Source organism: Pseudopodoces humilis, chromosome 4 (assembly GCF_049639895.1).
Source record: "Pseudopodoces humilis isolate 2021_Gansu_Grassland_sample_001 chromosome 4, ASM4963989v1, whole genome shotgun sequence".
NCBI classification, from domain to species: Eukaryota; Metazoa; Chordata; class Aves; order Passeriformes; family Paridae; genus Pseudopodoces; species Pseudopodoces humilis.
Genome location: NC_142203.1, coordinates 20,699,288 through 20,716,965, shown reverse-complemented (window position 1 = coordinate 20,716,965; position 17,678 = coordinate 20,699,288). Strand labels below are relative to the sequence as shown.

General features: G+C 36.2%; 1 protein-coding gene across 3 annotated transcripts in view; it reads right to left on the bottom strand.

Moving 5' to 3' along the window:
• DMXL1 (Dmx like 1) overlaps nucleotides 1-17,678 on the bottom strand; it is a 78,163-nt gene that overhangs the window by 17,241 nt on the left and 43,244 nt on the right. For 2 of the 3 annotated variants that reach the window (XM_014257084.2, XM_014257085.2), the window contains 10 exons: nucleotides 17,160-17,409; nucleotides 14,455-15,545; nucleotides 13,999-14,190; nucleotides 12,745-12,821; nucleotides 12,443-12,570; nucleotides 10,759-11,007; nucleotides 4,127-4,290; nucleotides 3,039-3,178; nucleotides 2,633-2,718; nucleotides 608-809 (listed from right to left, as the gene is read on the bottom strand). In XM_014257084.2, coding sequence (XP_014112559.2) covers nucleotides 608-809; nucleotides 2,633-2,718; nucleotides 3,039-3,178; nucleotides 4,127-4,290; nucleotides 10,759-11,007; nucleotides 12,443-12,570; nucleotides 12,745-12,821; nucleotides 13,999-14,190; nucleotides 14,455-15,545; nucleotides 17,160-17,409 — 2,579 coding nt within the window. Of the gene's footprint in view, nucleotides 1-607; nucleotides 810-2,632; nucleotides 2,719-3,038; nucleotides 3,179-4,126; nucleotides 4,291-10,272; nucleotides 10,387-10,758; nucleotides 11,008-12,442; nucleotides 12,571-12,744; nucleotides 12,822-13,998; nucleotides 14,191-14,454; nucleotides 15,546-17,159; nucleotides 17,410-17,678 lie in introns of all 3 variants that reach the window. The other variant, XM_088054600.1, reaches the window with a different exon arrangement.

Below are 17,678 nucleotides of genomic sequence, written 5' to 3'. Positions count from 1 at the left end.
GTATTCTGAAACCCACAAGTGACAGTAAGATGAAAAAGGCAGAAATCTATTATAAGAATTACACTTTAAGAGACTGTGGTGGGTTTTAGCGCTAGCTAATCACCAGGGTACTTACTCATTTCTTGCTGTGAGATATGGATTAGGAGAAGAGCAAAATAGGCTTAAAACTTAAAAGACTGAGCACACTTTTCTGGCTGAACATGCAATTGTGTTAAGTCATAACTATGCAAATATTATAAATAAGTATTTCTTCTCTGATTTTAGGTAAGAATACTGACAAGACTGTGAGGTATTTTATTACCTCTGAAGGTGAGGCAATTATTTAATTCACTGTCACTAATCCATAATTATATCCCAAGGCAAATGTTTTATTCTCTATTTTATTGTCAAGCATACTTTTTCCAGAGACACTCAAAATCCATGTTAAGCTTCAGTAAAATAATTTTAAAAAAACAGAAACCATGGAATATTTTTCCTCCTTTTGCTTTGGATCAGAGATGCATGAAATATGACATTTCACATAGTAATTGTGAAACGTGCACTAACAACCTAATGCTTGATTTATATCAAAAATATTACAGTCAGCATTTACAGAAATTAGACTCACCTGAAAGGAGTGTTTGTAGGCTCAAGTAAAGTTTTGTGGCGAAGCAATGCAGGACCAGCAGCAAGAGCATCTTCAGATGCATGAATTGAAATATAATGTTGAGGTGGACCCCCATACAGCTCAAGACGTCGGAGAAGAACTTGTTCCCAGCGCTGCAAAGTTTTCAAAACTGCATGGCATATTGGGGAGCTAACAGGAAGCTCTAGAAAGACAAGTAAATAATAATAAAACCCCTCCCCTTCCTATTATAATCTTGACAAAGTTAATTCCAGAAGGGGAAGGCTGAAGTTTATTTTGAGTATCTCCACAAGTAAGCTTTGTCCAAACCTTAAGCTGATAGTTGCAAGTATAAAAAGATGAAGTGCTTAGGGCTATTATTGCTAAAAAAAGGAACAGATTTCTCCAATATTGGAGAAATTATATCATGGAGCATATCATTATGAAACACATCCTCCTGGAAGCTGTCATGGTATATGGATGGCAGGCAGGTGGTAAGAGAAAGCTGACACACCACCCTAAAGGGCAAATTGTGCCAAACCAATCTATTAGTAGCATTCTATTGTGAACTGAATGCACTGGAGGGCAAGGAAAGAGCAACTGATGTCTTTTTACTTTTAACTTCTGTAAGACCTCTCTGACAATGTCCCACACATCTTTGCAAAAAGGATGGACTATTTGACAGCTGAGGAACTGGTTGAATTCCAGCACCCAAAGAGCTACATTCAAGGTTCAATGTCCAAATGGAGATCAGTAGCAAGTGCCATCCCTCAGGGATGGACCTTGGGATTGGTACTGTTCCATCTCTCCAGCAATGACACAGGAAGGGGCACCCACAGGCAGCTGGCAGAGAACACCAGGTTGAGAGGTGCAGCTGATTTCCTGGAGGGAAGAGATGCCACCCTCAGGGACCTTGGCAGGCCTGGGCAGTGGGCCCCTGTGACCCTCACAAGCTTCAGCAAGGACAAGATTGCATCAGGGCAACCACCAAACAGAGTGATGAACAGACTGAGAGCAGCCCTGGGGAGGAGGATTTAGGGTTGCCAGAGGATTAAAAATTTTCCATGACCTGTCTCACAGTCCAGAAAGCCCACTGGGCTGCATCAAAAGAAGAGCAGCCAGGAGGGTGAGGGAGGGAATTTGGCTCCTCCAATTTGTTCTTGTGACACTCAACCTGGGACACCATATCCATGGATGGGGCCCCCACTACAGGAATGGCAGGGACCTGTGGAGGAGATCCAAAGAAGGGCCACAAAAACAGGTCAGAGGACTGAAACACCTCTCCTGTTAAGACAGGCTGGGAGTGTTGGGGTTGTTCAGCCTGGACTGGAGAAGGCTCTAGGGACATAATATAGCAGCCTTTCAATATTTAAAGTAGACTTACAGGACAGACACAAAGAGATTTTTTAACAAGGTCTGCAGTGATAGGGCAAGGACTAATGATTTCACACCAAGCAAGTACATTTTGATTAGATAAAAGAAAGACATTTCTAGGTTGAAGGTGGTGAGACACTGGAACCAGTTGCCAGAGAGGTTGTGGATGCCCTAGATGTGGGAGGTCACATCAGATGAAGCTTTGATCAACACCAGCTAGTAAAAGATGTCCCTATCCATGATATGGTGGGCAGGGTTGGACCTAGGTAACCTTTAAAGACCCTTTCCAAAACCAAACCACTCTATGATTCTATGAAACAAGGATTAGGAACTATGTTCCATCAATTGCAAAAAAATGATAATGTTTCCTCCAGGAAATATATATTTCAAACATTCTTATGAGTGACTAAGAAACAAAGAAAGCATAGGTATGCAGAGACCTGAGCACTCTTTCTCACCCATTCATCTTAGCCACCCACCATGTCATTTCATAAAAATACCGGTATGATAAACAGTATCAGAACATTTATTCCCATATCACTGAAAAACTAAGGACTTCTGAACTAAAAGGTACAACATATGCATATTATTCAACACATTACTGATTTTAAATGTGCTAATTAGGTACGAAGAGACAATTCTGCTGCTTATTACCTGAAAGATCATGTCCAGCCAGAGGGTAGAAAATCTTCAAATTGTGAAGTACCAGCTGAACCATTGCCAATCTCATCAGTGACCAACTAACAAGAAAGCACTAGTAAGTCATTTTCTAATAGGAAAATTATTTTCTCACTTATTCAATAAAAGGTGTTAAATTTAGAGCTTCAAATCCTCATTATAAACTACTGAAAACTACAAACCATACTTTAGATTATTATAGGTACTTTGAATTCAAAAATCACATACTAATCAAATGAATACAATAATTATTGTGAAAAATTAACTACTAAGTCTAGATAGTACACTGAAATATCAAGTAATTGGTATATGATCTCAGAAATAAATAAAAAAAAAATGCAAATCTATGGCAAAATATATTGCATTCTAGAGAGTTATTTACCTGTAAGAATTTGAATTAGAATGCTCTTGGTTATGTGAATTTGACGCAAATGTATCTCCATCATTGTCTTCATCATCTTCATCACTTTCCTGACTCTCTTCTGAATCATATTCCACTCTACTTTGCGATGGAAGAAATGGCTAAAAATTTCAACAAAATTTTGTAAATATCTTCTAGCCAACATCTCATTCTAAATTTCCTTTTAAAAATTGAATCATTATAGCAATCAGACACATCATCTTACTCAGTTTAGTAACATTTGGAGTTTGTACCTCATGAAAAGGATAATTGTCCATAAGCACTACATACTTTAACACCTTAACTATTTTTTACATTACTGAAAATTCTAATGTTGAAGATGAAAACACTGTTTTCCAAATCTTGTTTTATTTTCACGCAAGATATACCAAACCAGATGTGGGACAAATGAGCTTGTCAGAGAGAAGCCAAGACCATCAGGGTGGATTCCCTTCAGTTCTTCCAAGCGGTCAGAGAAATCCAATCCTCTCCCTACAGTACTCAATATTTATGATCAGCCCACTATCACTGCCTCACTGTGCTATTCAGTATTTGCATTTTCTTTTTTGTCCTTGCTCCTAAAATACACTTACCTAATTTATTTTGCTTATGTAGATAACATTTGATATAGAAATGTGCATACAACTCCATAGAAGTATTTAACTTTCTACAAAGAAAGATCTGCCACAAGACAGACTTAACAAGGCAACATAATTTGATTTCCAGTATGCAAATGCATTTCATCCAGCTAAAATAGCCAATAAATGCTTCTTGCACTTCCTTGTTCACCTAAATAGCTGACCCGTAATTATCTACACAATTGTACTCGGTAATTATAAAAATCAACACAACTTGTTCATATCATAATCTGAAAATTAATTTAATGAAACAGCCTTCAAGAAAGCTGTTTCAAAAATATGCATAGGCTGCATTTTAGAAAAAGCTAAATATGAGCAATAAAAACAAGCAGATTCTATCACATTAGTACCTAAAATAATGACTAAGAAGAGAATAACTATCCATCCAGAAGTGATAAAAGACACATAATTGTCAAAACAACAAAAAATTACCTTTGCAATGAAATAATCCCAGATGCTAAGCTCAGGAGGAATAAATCTTTCTTTGTAAGATGATGATTGTTGGTCTACCAATGGCAACGTAGGCAACTGAGAACTCTCTTTTGGAGAGGTTTTTAATGAAAGCCTGTAATGTTTTTGCTGTTTCTCTCCATCATCTATGGAAGAAGAAAACAGAGTATGTTGCTTTAAACCTTGTGCTCTACCTTCCTCTTGCTTTCAATAAAGGGATTCATAATGAAAAGTAAAAACTTCACCATTACAAGTTTTCAGAATTTTATCTTAGCATTTCTGTAACCACTAAACATAGAGAATGTTAATCCTCAAATACACAAAACTTATATATAACTAGAACTCCAGAATGTAGAAACTCCGTGCACAAATAATACACCCAAAACTGCAAGAGAAGATCTCTTCTTACACAGGTGACAAATATTACTCAAGCAATGATCTTGCAAAACTCAATTGCTTTACTAGGAACTACTGAATACTGATTATGCTTGCTTTTAAGACAAGCCAGGAGACTTGATTTTCAGAATATATATTGCAAATATGTAATGTTGCTGTTCATAGTCCCATTTTTAACTCCATGTCTCTCTCTAGTGAAGATCTGTAATTTTTTTCTAAATAGTACAGTTCTGCCAAATCCCTATGGCCTGACAATACTTTCCTCCAGCAAATATAAAAGATCATATTTTAAGTAACACAATCTAACATACAACTTATTAAACAGGGATTGATTAATCATTTGCAGTAATACCCTAAATTCTAAGAGTAGAGAGGTTCCCTTGCTTGTCCCAACACTGATACTAAGTGTCAATGGAAGATTTTACTTCCATTCCTGATTATTCCAGTACTGAAGGAAAAAGCTCATTCAAGCTTTCAGGAATATCTTAACACATTTGTATCACCTGATATCACCGTGAAATCATTCTGGATCTTGTTAGGTATCATATTCTAATACAGTCTTTTTATTAGTAGAGGAGGAATTATACCAATTGTCACCTGTCACCAATTGTCACAATTGTTAGTGTTCTGACTCTCCAGAACACATCAGAAGTGAAAGCGATATGGGAGAAAAGAAATTATATTTGGAGATTTTTTTGCTATCTGTCATAACAGAGAAAATTTCCTACTTGATTGCAAAAGGTGGAGGTTGTGTTTGGTTTTTTGCTGTTGTTTGGTTGGGATTTTTTTAGATTTTTAATTCTGTTTTCAAATAGATACATGTAATGTACAGAGATCAGTTTCTACAGTGAAACAAAGGAGTGGGTTCAAGACATAGGTAAAACAAAGAAAGCTTAAATATGAAGATAAAAAGGAAGTTCATTTTTTGAACTTCATTTTGGAGTCCACAAAACTTCAAACACGGATTTAGCCGATGAGTCAGTTTTCTTAAGCAGAGGGGAGTATGGGTTACCTTATGATCTAACAGCAGTAGTAAATAGGAGCCAGGAAAGCAATTCTGTAGGTGTAAAAAGCTCACCTGAGGGACAGATATGTCTATCACTGAGTTCAAGCATCATGTTGGGCCACACCGGTTCCAAGTGTGAACTAACATGAACATTAGAAATGCAAATGGATTCTGTATTGTTTTAACTTTCCTATTCCCTTCTGCTACCAAAGGCCCACAAAACTAACAACCACTGAAGCTCCCAAATTACCTTCTCCTATAATAATGCTGGGCAAAAGAAGAGCCAGCAGACCTGTCTGCTCCTGGAGTGAACTACCACAAAGTATTTCCTATACCCTTATTTTTTTGATGTTTTATCCAAAGGAGACTTTCTAGTCTTGATAGGTGCCTGAAAGACTATGTCCTTCAAAACTCTTATGGGTATTCCAATCACTTGAAAAAGAAGGTCTAACATTCTAAACAAAAGAAAAACAGTGGTAATTTACAAACACTTATTTCCCTATATAACACTTAATTGCTCATAACACAAACTGAGCCAACTGTAAAATTTGTAACTCTGAGCCATGTAAGATTTAAATACATGTTTTTTAAAAAACTTCCAGGTTTTTCATACCTCACCATTTTTTATTTGTTTTCTTCTAATGGACAAATTCTCTGCATTCACACTAGTCAATGGAATTTATTCATTGTCATTCCTGAATCAGGAATAAACACGTTATGCAAAGATTCAGAAAGATTTTTGACTGTGTATGAAGGCAAACATTTTCTTCACAAACAGTTGAACTGTTGTGGTGCTTGAGGCTGGAGTAGTTAGCTTTCTTCACAAGTGGCTATTGTAAGGCTGTGTTTTGGATTTGTGCTGGACACAGGGTTGATAACATGGAGATGTTTTTGTTCTTGCTGAACAGGCCTTACATAGCCAAGGCCTGTTCTGCTTTTGTACTCCCACCCTGGTGAGGGAGTTGGGGGTGCCTGGGAAGCTGGGAGGAGTCACAGCTGGGACAGGTGACCCCAAATGGGTAAAGGAATGTTCCAGACTATGTGACATCATGGTCAGTGCTTAAAGTGGGGGAAGGAGGAGGAAGGTGGAAGACATTTGGAGGGATGGTGTTTGTCTTCACAAGTCACTAGTGCACATGATGGGGCTGTGCTCTCCTGGAGGTGGCAGAACACTTTTCTGCCTGTGGGAAGCAGTGAATTCATCCCCCGTTTTTCTCTGGTTGTGTGCACAGCTTTTGCTATTAAATCATCTTGATCTGAATACATAAGCTTTCTCTATCTTTTACCCTTCCCATTCCCTACCTGGTCTTGCCAGTGGGGGAATGAGTGAGTGGCTGCCTGGGGCTTGGCTGATGGCAGGGGTTAAACCACAACAGCCACAACACAATTTACATAGGTAATCTATTCAAGATTAAGACATCCCATCTTTCATCTTGAAACAGGAATATCATAAAACTAGGTGACACACTTCTAGACTGTATCATAATTCGTTTTTTTTGCATTAGGGATAGTATTTGAAATCCACTTACCTGTACTAAAAGTCAATACCACAATAACTGCAGTACAATGCATTTTCACTTCATTATTTAAAGCTTATCAATTAAGGAGCATGCACATGCATCACCATGAATTTTTAGCTATTTTTTAGCAACTACTTAAAAAAAAAGAAATTCACTAGGCATGAAATAAGGAGTAAGTGCTGCATGATAGAGAAATGAGCAAGTATAGGCCTGCAGGTTGTTTTGCTAAGCAGAATTCAAAAAGCAAGTGTTTCACTTTTTAAAAGTATCTTATTCCTTTCTGTTGGATCACTCTTTGTTAAGAATACTGCAGGCTAGCCACTGGGAAAAAAATCAGTATGTAAGGCAAATGAAAGAACAACTACCTAAGTGGTTTGAAATACACTACTAATGCAAATTTCTTTTTATACATTCTCATAGAAATTAACTACATTAAAATTCTGACTATCATTTGGGATTTCAAACTACCAATTAGAAACACTTTGAAATTTCTTATATATTTCTAATTTTTATTTTTTTTTTATTTGAAGCATTTATCTTTGCTCCCATTTTACTTGTAAGTCAAAAGGAAAATTTATGTTATTTCCCAGGAAAGGGACAAGGAAACAGACAAGGAAAATCCTTTCATTTCTGCCAGGTTCTAAGACATGCAATGATAATCAAAAGATCTGTTACCTCTCTTCCACCTTCCCAGGAAGAGCTAAAAGACAGATTGCTTTCAACTTCTCTTCATTTGTTCTTGCAGCTTGGAATAATTGAATGTATGAAATGAAACTATGGATTTATAACTGTTAAAGCGAAGGTCAAATTCTTCCTTAAGAAATTTCTGGATGATAGAGAACTTACCATCTCTATATAGACTTAAATTATAAAACGGTTTTCTAAGGTAGTTTTCAAGAGAAATATGGTAAATGTGATTCTAAAAAGATCAAGACTATTTTTCAGATGGTAACTGCCTCTTGGAAAACAAACATCATGTGCTAGTTCTGTTTGCCAAAATCATTTGCTGCAACTGCAAAATCAAGAAACATGGTTGAAAAGTATAGTGATCTGAAAGCATTCCAACTGCTTTGTTCTGTCTGATCTTTATGTGACAGAGGCACTAAAACAAGTTCTTAATAAAAAACTAATTCCTAATAGGGGTTGGGAATTTTTAAGACTACCAGGTACTGGTTTTTGGTTCCTGTTTTTACTATTTTAGTCTAAGAAAAAGATCATATTTACTAAAGTGAAATTTTATATTCAAAGCTACTACATGCTCAAGTTAACAAAAGCAAAGGGCCAGAAAGAGAAATAACTTTATTGGCAAATGCTGTACCTAGAGTTATGATCTTTTAAAATAAGGTTCAAACTTGGAGATCACTCGCACCCACATTGAGATATGTACTAAAGGATTGGAAGGGAGGCAAGGAGGAGGACATGCGTAATCTAATTGTATTAGAATTATTAGTGTTCAGAATTTTTAGCTTTTGATCTCCATTTAAGAGTAGAAGCATTTCACAAAAACCTAAAAGTAAACATAAGGGAAAAGAGTCTAGTTATGCATAACAAAATGGTAAGATATTGAAAAAATCCAAACAATAGTACAGAAGAATATGGCACAGTTGACTGTAACAAGCATTCCAGTAATTTCTCAGTATTTGAAACAATAAAGAAACAATAAAAGCACAAGAATATAGTTGATTTTAATCCTAGACCTTCTGCTTCATTGAAGATCTTATTTTTTTTCCTTTCTCCTCCCACCATTTTTTTCAATGTGACAGAGAAAGAACTTTGGAGAAATACCTTTCCGCCAAATTTGTTTTACATAAACACACATTGAAAAAAAAAAAAAATAATAGCCCACTGAATCCTAGAATTCCATAGGCTGAAGGACACCCAGTCCAACCCCTTGCTCAGAACAGGGATGACTTAATTGATGGCCTAGTTTGTTCAAGTTTTTGAGTAACTCCAAAGACAGAGACTCCAAAATACGTCTAGGTCCCTTTTTCAGTGATGATCCCTAAAAACTAGTATTTAAAAATGCTCCTTTTTCCCTTTATTTTTTAGTTTGAGCTTCTGGATTCTTCCAGCAGTATTTTCATTAAACCTGCAAAGCCAGCCAGCATTTCTTCCTCAGAAAAACATGCAGCAGATAGGCTATACTTCATATGCATTTCAGAATACACTTCTTTGTAAAAATACTTAGGAATTTAAAGCAGTGGCAGCAGTAGTATTAACACAGTTCAGTATACAGTTACAAACACCTAGCTAACAGAATGGCCAACAAAAGCCAGTTATGGCTTCTGACAATTCTGCAACAGCAAACATACTCACGTTACTAAAGTGATAGAGAGAAATGTTTACTCAGTACCATAGAGAAAGTTCCACAGAGAATCAGATCTAGAATAAGAGCTCACTTTCAGTTAAAGATCTCTACTCTGAAAACATTTTTCGAAAAGTCTGATGGAGATATTTAAACAGACCACATTTACAGTTTTCCATAAATGTAAGACTTTTTGATATATAACATACATCTAAATGATATTTTTAAAAAAAAAATAAAAAATAACATTTTATCTCTCTACATATATGTGCAGATGTGATTTATAAAGTAATCAGAGTTTAAGTAAATTTGTCTTTACAAAATCTTCCTTTAAAAACTTAGTTAATTGTAGCATTTTTGCTGTTGGTTTTTTTTATAGAAGTCAAACTAAATTAAAAAGCACATAACTATATGAAAAATAAAAGCATTACAGTAATTTGTTCTGGACCTGATGATAACTTATCATTACCTGAATTTGAAATTTGAAGACTGTTTGCTTTTCTAGAGGGTTCTTAGAATATCAACAAGACACCTTTCACTTGTAATGTCTGAAATGAACACTTAGAAATCCACATGCACAATAATGCTTATATTCAAAAAGCAAAACAAGCAGCTCTCCAAAAAAGATATGAAACACTTCTGATCTTTTCAAACCATGGTCAAAGTAATTTTATATTCAGTATTTATTTCAAATGAAGAGCCATAAGAATACTACAGTGCTGACAATTTTCTTTTTTAAAAATGCCCAATTTATGTGCTTCTTTAATTACAAAAATTTTACTTTAAATTTTTTTATCATGGCTTGCAAACAGAAGTTTTTCTGTCTTTCTGCATGTGCAAAAAAAACCGCCACACATAGCAAACTTCATGTAAAGGCCTAGAACTAAATCTAGTATCTTGCCTGAAGGTTTGGTAGGACTATGAGTACTGAAGGAGGTGAGGGATTTGGAAAACCCCACGCATTCCATGGAGAACACTACTACCTGATGTGGGCTAGGCATTGGGAAGTGCCTACCTGTCAAAGAGAGAAAACATACTGTATTTGTAAACTGGGAATATATTCCAGTTAGGAGAGAACTGGAAAGCTTTAAAACAAACACAGAAAACTAGGCTGTAATAGTATTGGAAACTCTCTAAGATCAGCTTCCTAATATTAGAGCAGCTGTGCTACTTGGAAATCTTATTTCAGTAGCATTCACTTCTGCTTCAGCATCCTCTTCTACACAAAATCTACACCACTAACTTCAAATTCTTGTTTTTCTATGCAAATCCAAAACCATACTGAATTCTTATTGAACACAAACTACTTAAAGTAATTAAGCTTTCAGCAATCACAATTTTCTTAAAAAACCCAGAAGACAAGTAAACATAAAACAAGAGAACTAACCAGTTTTTGTCTTTAATTGCTGCTGTCCTCTGCTGGGCATATGAGCTCCTCCTCCAAAGATAGCAGACCACATTTTGTTGTTAAGTGGATGAGCCATAATTCTATACAACTCATTGCTAGAATGTGTTGCAAGGCCATGGATGAACAGGCTGAGATAGACCGCAGTTAGAATTTCACAAAGTAGAACTGTGAGACCTGGCTGGGCTTCCTCACCAGCAGAATTCAAGAGACGTATTAGAGCTGTCATTCCTGTTTATGTAAAATAAACATACTCTTTATGAAAGCACTTAAGAAAGCACTGTAACTTAGTAATTTTTAATGTGGAAAAATTCCAAGTTCTACACATTGAAACCTAGGTTGAAAACTTCATAAGAAAGAGGCAAGCTCTTAACTTTTAACAATTTATTAGTTTTATAGCTTCCTGTTTTGGACTAATGGTTAAAGAAATGTCTAACACCTTTTCAATTATTATTGTTGCATTAAAATCCTGTAATTACATCTTCCTACTTTTCAGTGGTAAAACCAATCAAAAATCACGGGTATCAACTTGCAGTACACACTGTCTGTCAAGTGTTCTTTCACCCAAGTACTAAACATCTTGTAGTATTTTTATGCTTTCACAAAAGGCTGTAGTTTCAGATGGGGCTTTAACTGTGACACTGTGCACACAAATGAAAATGCACATAGTCATGGTCAAATAATCCTGCTTTTTCTCATGCTCTCCAGTTTGCACATATAGTATGTGAATTTATCAAAAAATAGAAGTTGGTTCAAGGTGATGTTATTCATGAAAAAAACTGCTAAGAATTCTGTGCCCCACTCATCAGGAATTAATTAAATTAATTAAATTAATTTAATTAATTAATTAATTAACAAGAAATTAATTAAATGCAATTAATTAAATAACAAGAAAACAGATGACAAGCTAACTTTTCTATAAAATCTCTACATTCAGTGACAATGTTTGGCAGAAAAGAAAAAATGGCATAGCATCAAATACAAACACTGCTACAGGCTCTCCAGGAAGATTTTTGAAGTGAAATTTTATGATTTAAGAAACAATTCTCATAATAAGTAAGCACATTTCCTGGCTATGCTTACATTAAGTTAGTGCTGTACACTTAAGCTCATACCTAGATATATTATGTCGATTACACTCCCTCTAATGTAGCTCCCTAGTGTAGTTTCACCACCACTGATCTTAGCACACTCTAAGTTATCACCTAAAAATCTGACATTAATTTGGCAGCTATGGAAAACCAAGATTTATAATAAATGTCTCATTTTTTAGTAGTTTCAAGTTAGTTCAAAAGTTGTCCAAAAGGTAAAACAATTCTTAGTTGGAGCACAAGCTAAGACAGCCCTCCCAGTCTGTCTTAGAAGTCAGGAAGTAGAATACCCAAGGGAGAGCAAGTAGAGCACAGGACATGACTTCACCCTACCTCCTGCTTACTATATCCAGCACTACCACTTTTTAGTTAAGGAAGCAATATAAACCAACTTGACTTAGTGAATAATCAGAAGCACTAATTTAGATGTTCTGAAAAAAAATACAACATTTTAATTAAAGAACTCAACACAGCTGTTACAAATACTACTAGAAATTCATAGCCACATATTCTTACAGTGGATCCAGATCACTCAGTTTTCCTTAAGAGGAAAGAAACAAATCAAGTCTAGATACCTGGCCACTGAGAAGGTGATGTGTTGGGAGTCACTGTTTCTTCTAAGCTTCCTGTTCTTAAAGAATGATGCTGAGTTAACAGGACTGTCTGGTACACTGTCCCAGTGAACTGATTTGCTTGAAATGAGCTGGGAAACAGAGAAGAGGGAAATTATATTTATTTTAAAAAGTTACATTTACAACTATTCAAGTGATAGCACTTTCTGGATGCAGGCAAGTGTCATGACTGTCTTCTGGTGCCCTATGCATTATCACGACTGCAATGAGACAGATGTCTAAACATCACTTCTCAAAGACTTTACCTGTAGCTGTGGCCATCACAGAGACATTGGTAGATGCAAGCAGAGAGCGACGCTGCTAAGGTATGCATTACATATATCTGTAAGACAAAGTTTTACAGAACTTAATACACCCAAAGTGAGCTGTGGTTAGTATCACAGCCTTTCGCTCTGAATACAGACGTGTAACAAACACTGGACATGAAAGGTCTAAGTACTTGTGCACTTACAAAGCCAACCTTTGCTTCAGACAAATTTAGATCACATCACCTTGCCATGAAAAGGATGGGGAAAACTCACTCGCCTCACAATGTTTTAAGCCTGTATACAACAGTCCTACGTAATTACATCCTAAAACAGTGGCAGTTTGCTGCCTCAGAACACAAAGACTTTATTTCAGAATGAAAACTATAATGCAGCTTAGCTTTTGACCAATTTTTATGCAGCTCTTGGACACTCAATTTACTCAGTATCATACTGATCAGTACTTTTAACACAGCTGATACCTTTTTCTTAATGTATCACAAAACACACTAAGATAAAAAGCTAGAGATGTAGCTATTGATCAATAAATCTATTGATCAATAAGGTTCCATTAAAACAAAACCAGATTAAATTTATCTGTTTGTTCCCTCTAAAACAAAGCTAATTAGGAACTAAGCCATCTTTTTAGTGTTCTTTAGAAATCCTTAGTAAAAGGAGAAATGATTTGGGACCTTAAAACGTATAAAACTTCAGGAAAAACTAAGTTTTATTTCCAGTCAAAGGTTAAGTACAGGAGAAATATTTCTGAAACAATTTTTTCACACAATGTGTGAAACACATGCTGTTTCATAAAAAAGTCTGGGTTTACTGAACTTCACTGGCAATTAGTTTTTATACTTCGACATTTAATTTTACTTAGGTCCAAGAATGAAATGCAGAATCTGCTATTAACATAAGTAGTGAACACACTGTCATAAAGACAAATATTATGGTGGTGATGTAGTGTAACATGTTTTCCATAAAAATGTCCTCTTGGACAAATATCCTGTTTTTAGAGAGGCCAACCTACAACAGCTTGTTGAACCAGATGCTCAACACCTCAACAACAAGTAACGATCAGTGGACATTTCTTCTAGCTCAAAGTAAGTACTACATAAAAATGTTTATGTTTCATGGTTTTATTATCTGTCACAGATAGGCACATCATGAAGTTTGCATGCTGTCTGAAAAAAATTTGTGACTTCAGCAAACTAGATGATAACAACAACAAAACAACTGTTAAAAAATACGTACCTTGCTGTTCTGAGTATCTGGATGAGGTGGCGAATCAAGGTTTATTATAGCATGTAATATATCATGAGTTAAATTGCCAAGATGTAGCAATGGATTAGCCACTACTGTTTTGGCACTAGCTGTGCAAGCAAATAGGAGAGGTATGGAGCTTTGCTCTGGTGGAGGGCTGGAAGGCATCTGTACTGACTGCTCCTAAAAACAAGCAAGAAACACACACGCAAAAAAATAGTACATATTCTTCTGAATACTTTTGAAAGAGGGAAAAGGATTCTAAAAAACAACAATAAAAAATAAGCAATGTACAAAAAAAACCCTGTTAAAAACAGATTTAGATTTATTAAAAAATAGGTGCATGCTACATTTTTTAGAGGAAAATTTCAAAAGTATTGCAAAACACTTTCAAATAAATCTACAAACCTGACACAGAGAAAACACAACCTAAGCTCTGCCACATACCTGCTGAGACTCCTGCAACAGCAGAATTAATTCCATTCTGACAGACGCCAAGCCTCCACCATGTGAGCCATGAAGTACACAGTAACTAAGGAACATTCTGAGGAGAGACTGGTATTTCAGAAGCCACTGACGTCTTTTCTGAAAGTCTTCTTTCTGCAGCATAGCTTTTTCCCGGGCAGCTAAGTCTTCAGTGTTTTCATGTAATGTAGCTTCTGCTGGCATGCCTCTAACTCCTGACTGTATGTCTTCTACTTCAACACCATAATCACAGGTCTTCTGAAGAGCTACCACTTCTCTCTCAAGCCACTGGTAAAGCTGATACCGCAACTTTCCACCATCTACTTCATAGCCAGTGGACAGTGTACGAAGCTCCACAGTAAGGATTTTCAGGCATGCTCTAAACTTCAGTTGTGCTGAAATGATATCTTCTGATGGACTTAGAATATCTTTGTCATCAACTACACTAAAAGATTCTGTGAAGCTTGAACTTGTTTCATGTAATTTTTCAGTCTTCCTCAGAGGTTTTAGCTCTTTCATTACCAGGGAAGAATCTTCACTCTCATCATTTTCATCACTGTCTGATTGCAGTTGCAATTGCTCATCTTGGAACAGAGCACTTGGCTGGCTCCAGTCAAAGGAAAGAGTTGAACTTGAATGTTTTCCTGATGAACAATCTGAAGATGAACCTAGACCATTGAATACTGGCTGTGACCAGTCAATACTGGAAGCTTGATCTTTTGTTTCAAACTCTTTAACTGGAGAATATGGTGAGAAATCTTTATCAGTATCCACTAAGCTAGGGGATTTACAGAATGACTTTGATCTCTTGACAACTTTGGGCATCTTTGATAACACTTCTAAGGCCAACATAGGACAACCAGCTTTTAGATGAGCATATGCAGTGGTGAAAAATAGCCGTCTTTCACCTAGGTTGATTCTGTCAGCTAATCCATTTTCCACTGTTAGGCAAATGTGTGTGGAAGATGTATCAGAAGAGCCAAAATGACGTCTCAGCAAGAGAGGATGTGTTCTTAGGTAGTTATAGAAGTTAAACACTGCAGGGTTGCAACTTGATGAGCCATCTCCATCATCTGAAAAGACATGGCGGCATGAGGAAAATGTACCACTCTGTATGAAATAACCTATCTGCAAAGTCCTAAGTTCATCAAAAGACTTTTAGGTCTTAGCATCAATCCTACTGTCTACTTCATATTTGTTCTACTGTTTACTTCACTGTACCCTCCTGTGCACCTTTATAATTTCAATATCTCAGTGGGAAGAACATTGGCAAACATAGTAAAAATAACCACAGAGGGGAAGCAGGCATGACAATTTTGTATTAAAACAGCTACCATTTCTTTTCCTTGCAGTCAGACCAGTTTTACTGAAGTCAAACGACTTTTCTGTTAATTTTAGATTTCTGAGGTCTCCATCTTCCATCTCTAAAGAAAATAAGATGCTACATCTTAGAGATATTTTCTTAAAGTCTCTTTTAAAAAATTGGATTAGTATTTTTTATTTTGTCTACATCTTAAAAGAAATGCAACTTAAAATAAAACCAGGAAATTCATAACATCTATACATAATCATAGCAGTAGTACACACAAAACAAATTACACAGCAATGCAACACCAATTTATTCCATTTCCATGTCCACAAGAAGAAAAACCCTGAAGACATATGAGCATCAGCCTAAGATGATTCACACAGTTTTCAAAGGGCTCAGGACAGCTGAAATAAATCCTTACTCTCTATACCAGGAGTTATAGCACAACTGGTGACAGTTAACAGAGAGACCTACATGAAAAAGCACATTGTAGGTAAGAAAATAAGGCAAGACACCACTGAACTGATCAGAGAACAATTAGCAACACTTGAAAATTATTTTACACAGAAAGATGGGACCAAGATAGCAAGAACCAAACACTATATTCCTCATTTGCTCAAAATCTCCTGAGGCATGTAACTTCTCCTGAAATCAGTTTCACAAATTACTTACGCAATTCTAAGTATTTGAGCCTTTATTTCAATTTCTCTCAGTAGTCAGGACTGAAACCAGCTAACTACCAAGGACCTGAAGCATTTAACTTCAATGAAAACACTACCTTTAGGAAATAATACAATTAATTCCTAGAAGGCCTATCAAGCCAGCAAGTGAACATAGAAATGAATTGCTCTAGGAGACTTACGTGCTGTTTCAGGCCACACATGGGCCTCCTCGTACCAGTTCAAGTATCAAAATCTTTCTGTTAGTAGTCTATTATTGTAGTCAGCTGTTACCAAGGACTAAAAGCTACAAAACACCATGTCTTCCAGACTCTCCTATGTAAGTAGGCTATCAGAAATTTTGTCTTAGGCTGTGATGGAGTTGGATTAATTTAAGTTAGTTAATTAGTCTCTTCATCTTTAGACTGCTTCTGGAAAACCAGCTACATTACTGCAGGGTCATTCCATTATCCTGATATTCGCATGCTTAAAGGACAACGTATGCATTCATGGGATATAGGATAATAACAATACAGTCACCGTGTTTGCTATTCAAGTCTACATACATTGCTGCAACAACAGTTACATTTAAAAGGATAGTATTTACCAACGATGGTGAGCAACTGTGCGGTACCTGGTTTTGTTCAGATGACACTTTAATAAACCGTGGCTTAAATGAACCATTAGTTAAAACCAACTCAACAGGCCAATAGTCTTACCTCCATCTTCAACAGAATGTTTAATCAAAGTGTCAAGAGCCTTGCTGTAATCTTCCAAAATCCAGTATGCCATACTTCGCAGGAAAGGGTCACAGTGTATGTTTCCTGAGCTCTCTTTTCCAGTAGACACACTTCCCAAAACTCTCTTCTGTAGTACAGATTTGTAAGTACTAGACACTTCAAACTCTGATTCATAAAGTCTTGATATTACAAGAGCCAACTGAATGTCATGCAGTTTTTCAAGGCAGACCTAATTAAAAATAAGCATATTCAAATGATCAAACCCTGTCATTTCTACTTAGTTCAAAATGATTACAGGGCAGGAAGTGGCATAAATCTGCTCAGATTAAAGTAAGTAGGTCTATCAACTCCATAAAAAGTGAGCAGGAACTAAGCAGAACAGGTGTAGCCAAGTATTGCATGCAGGATTTGCATTTCTTCAGTTTAAGTATGGCATGACACAGATCTTTGAAATCAACCAGCTTCAATAGATGATTGCCAGTATGCACATGCCACCTT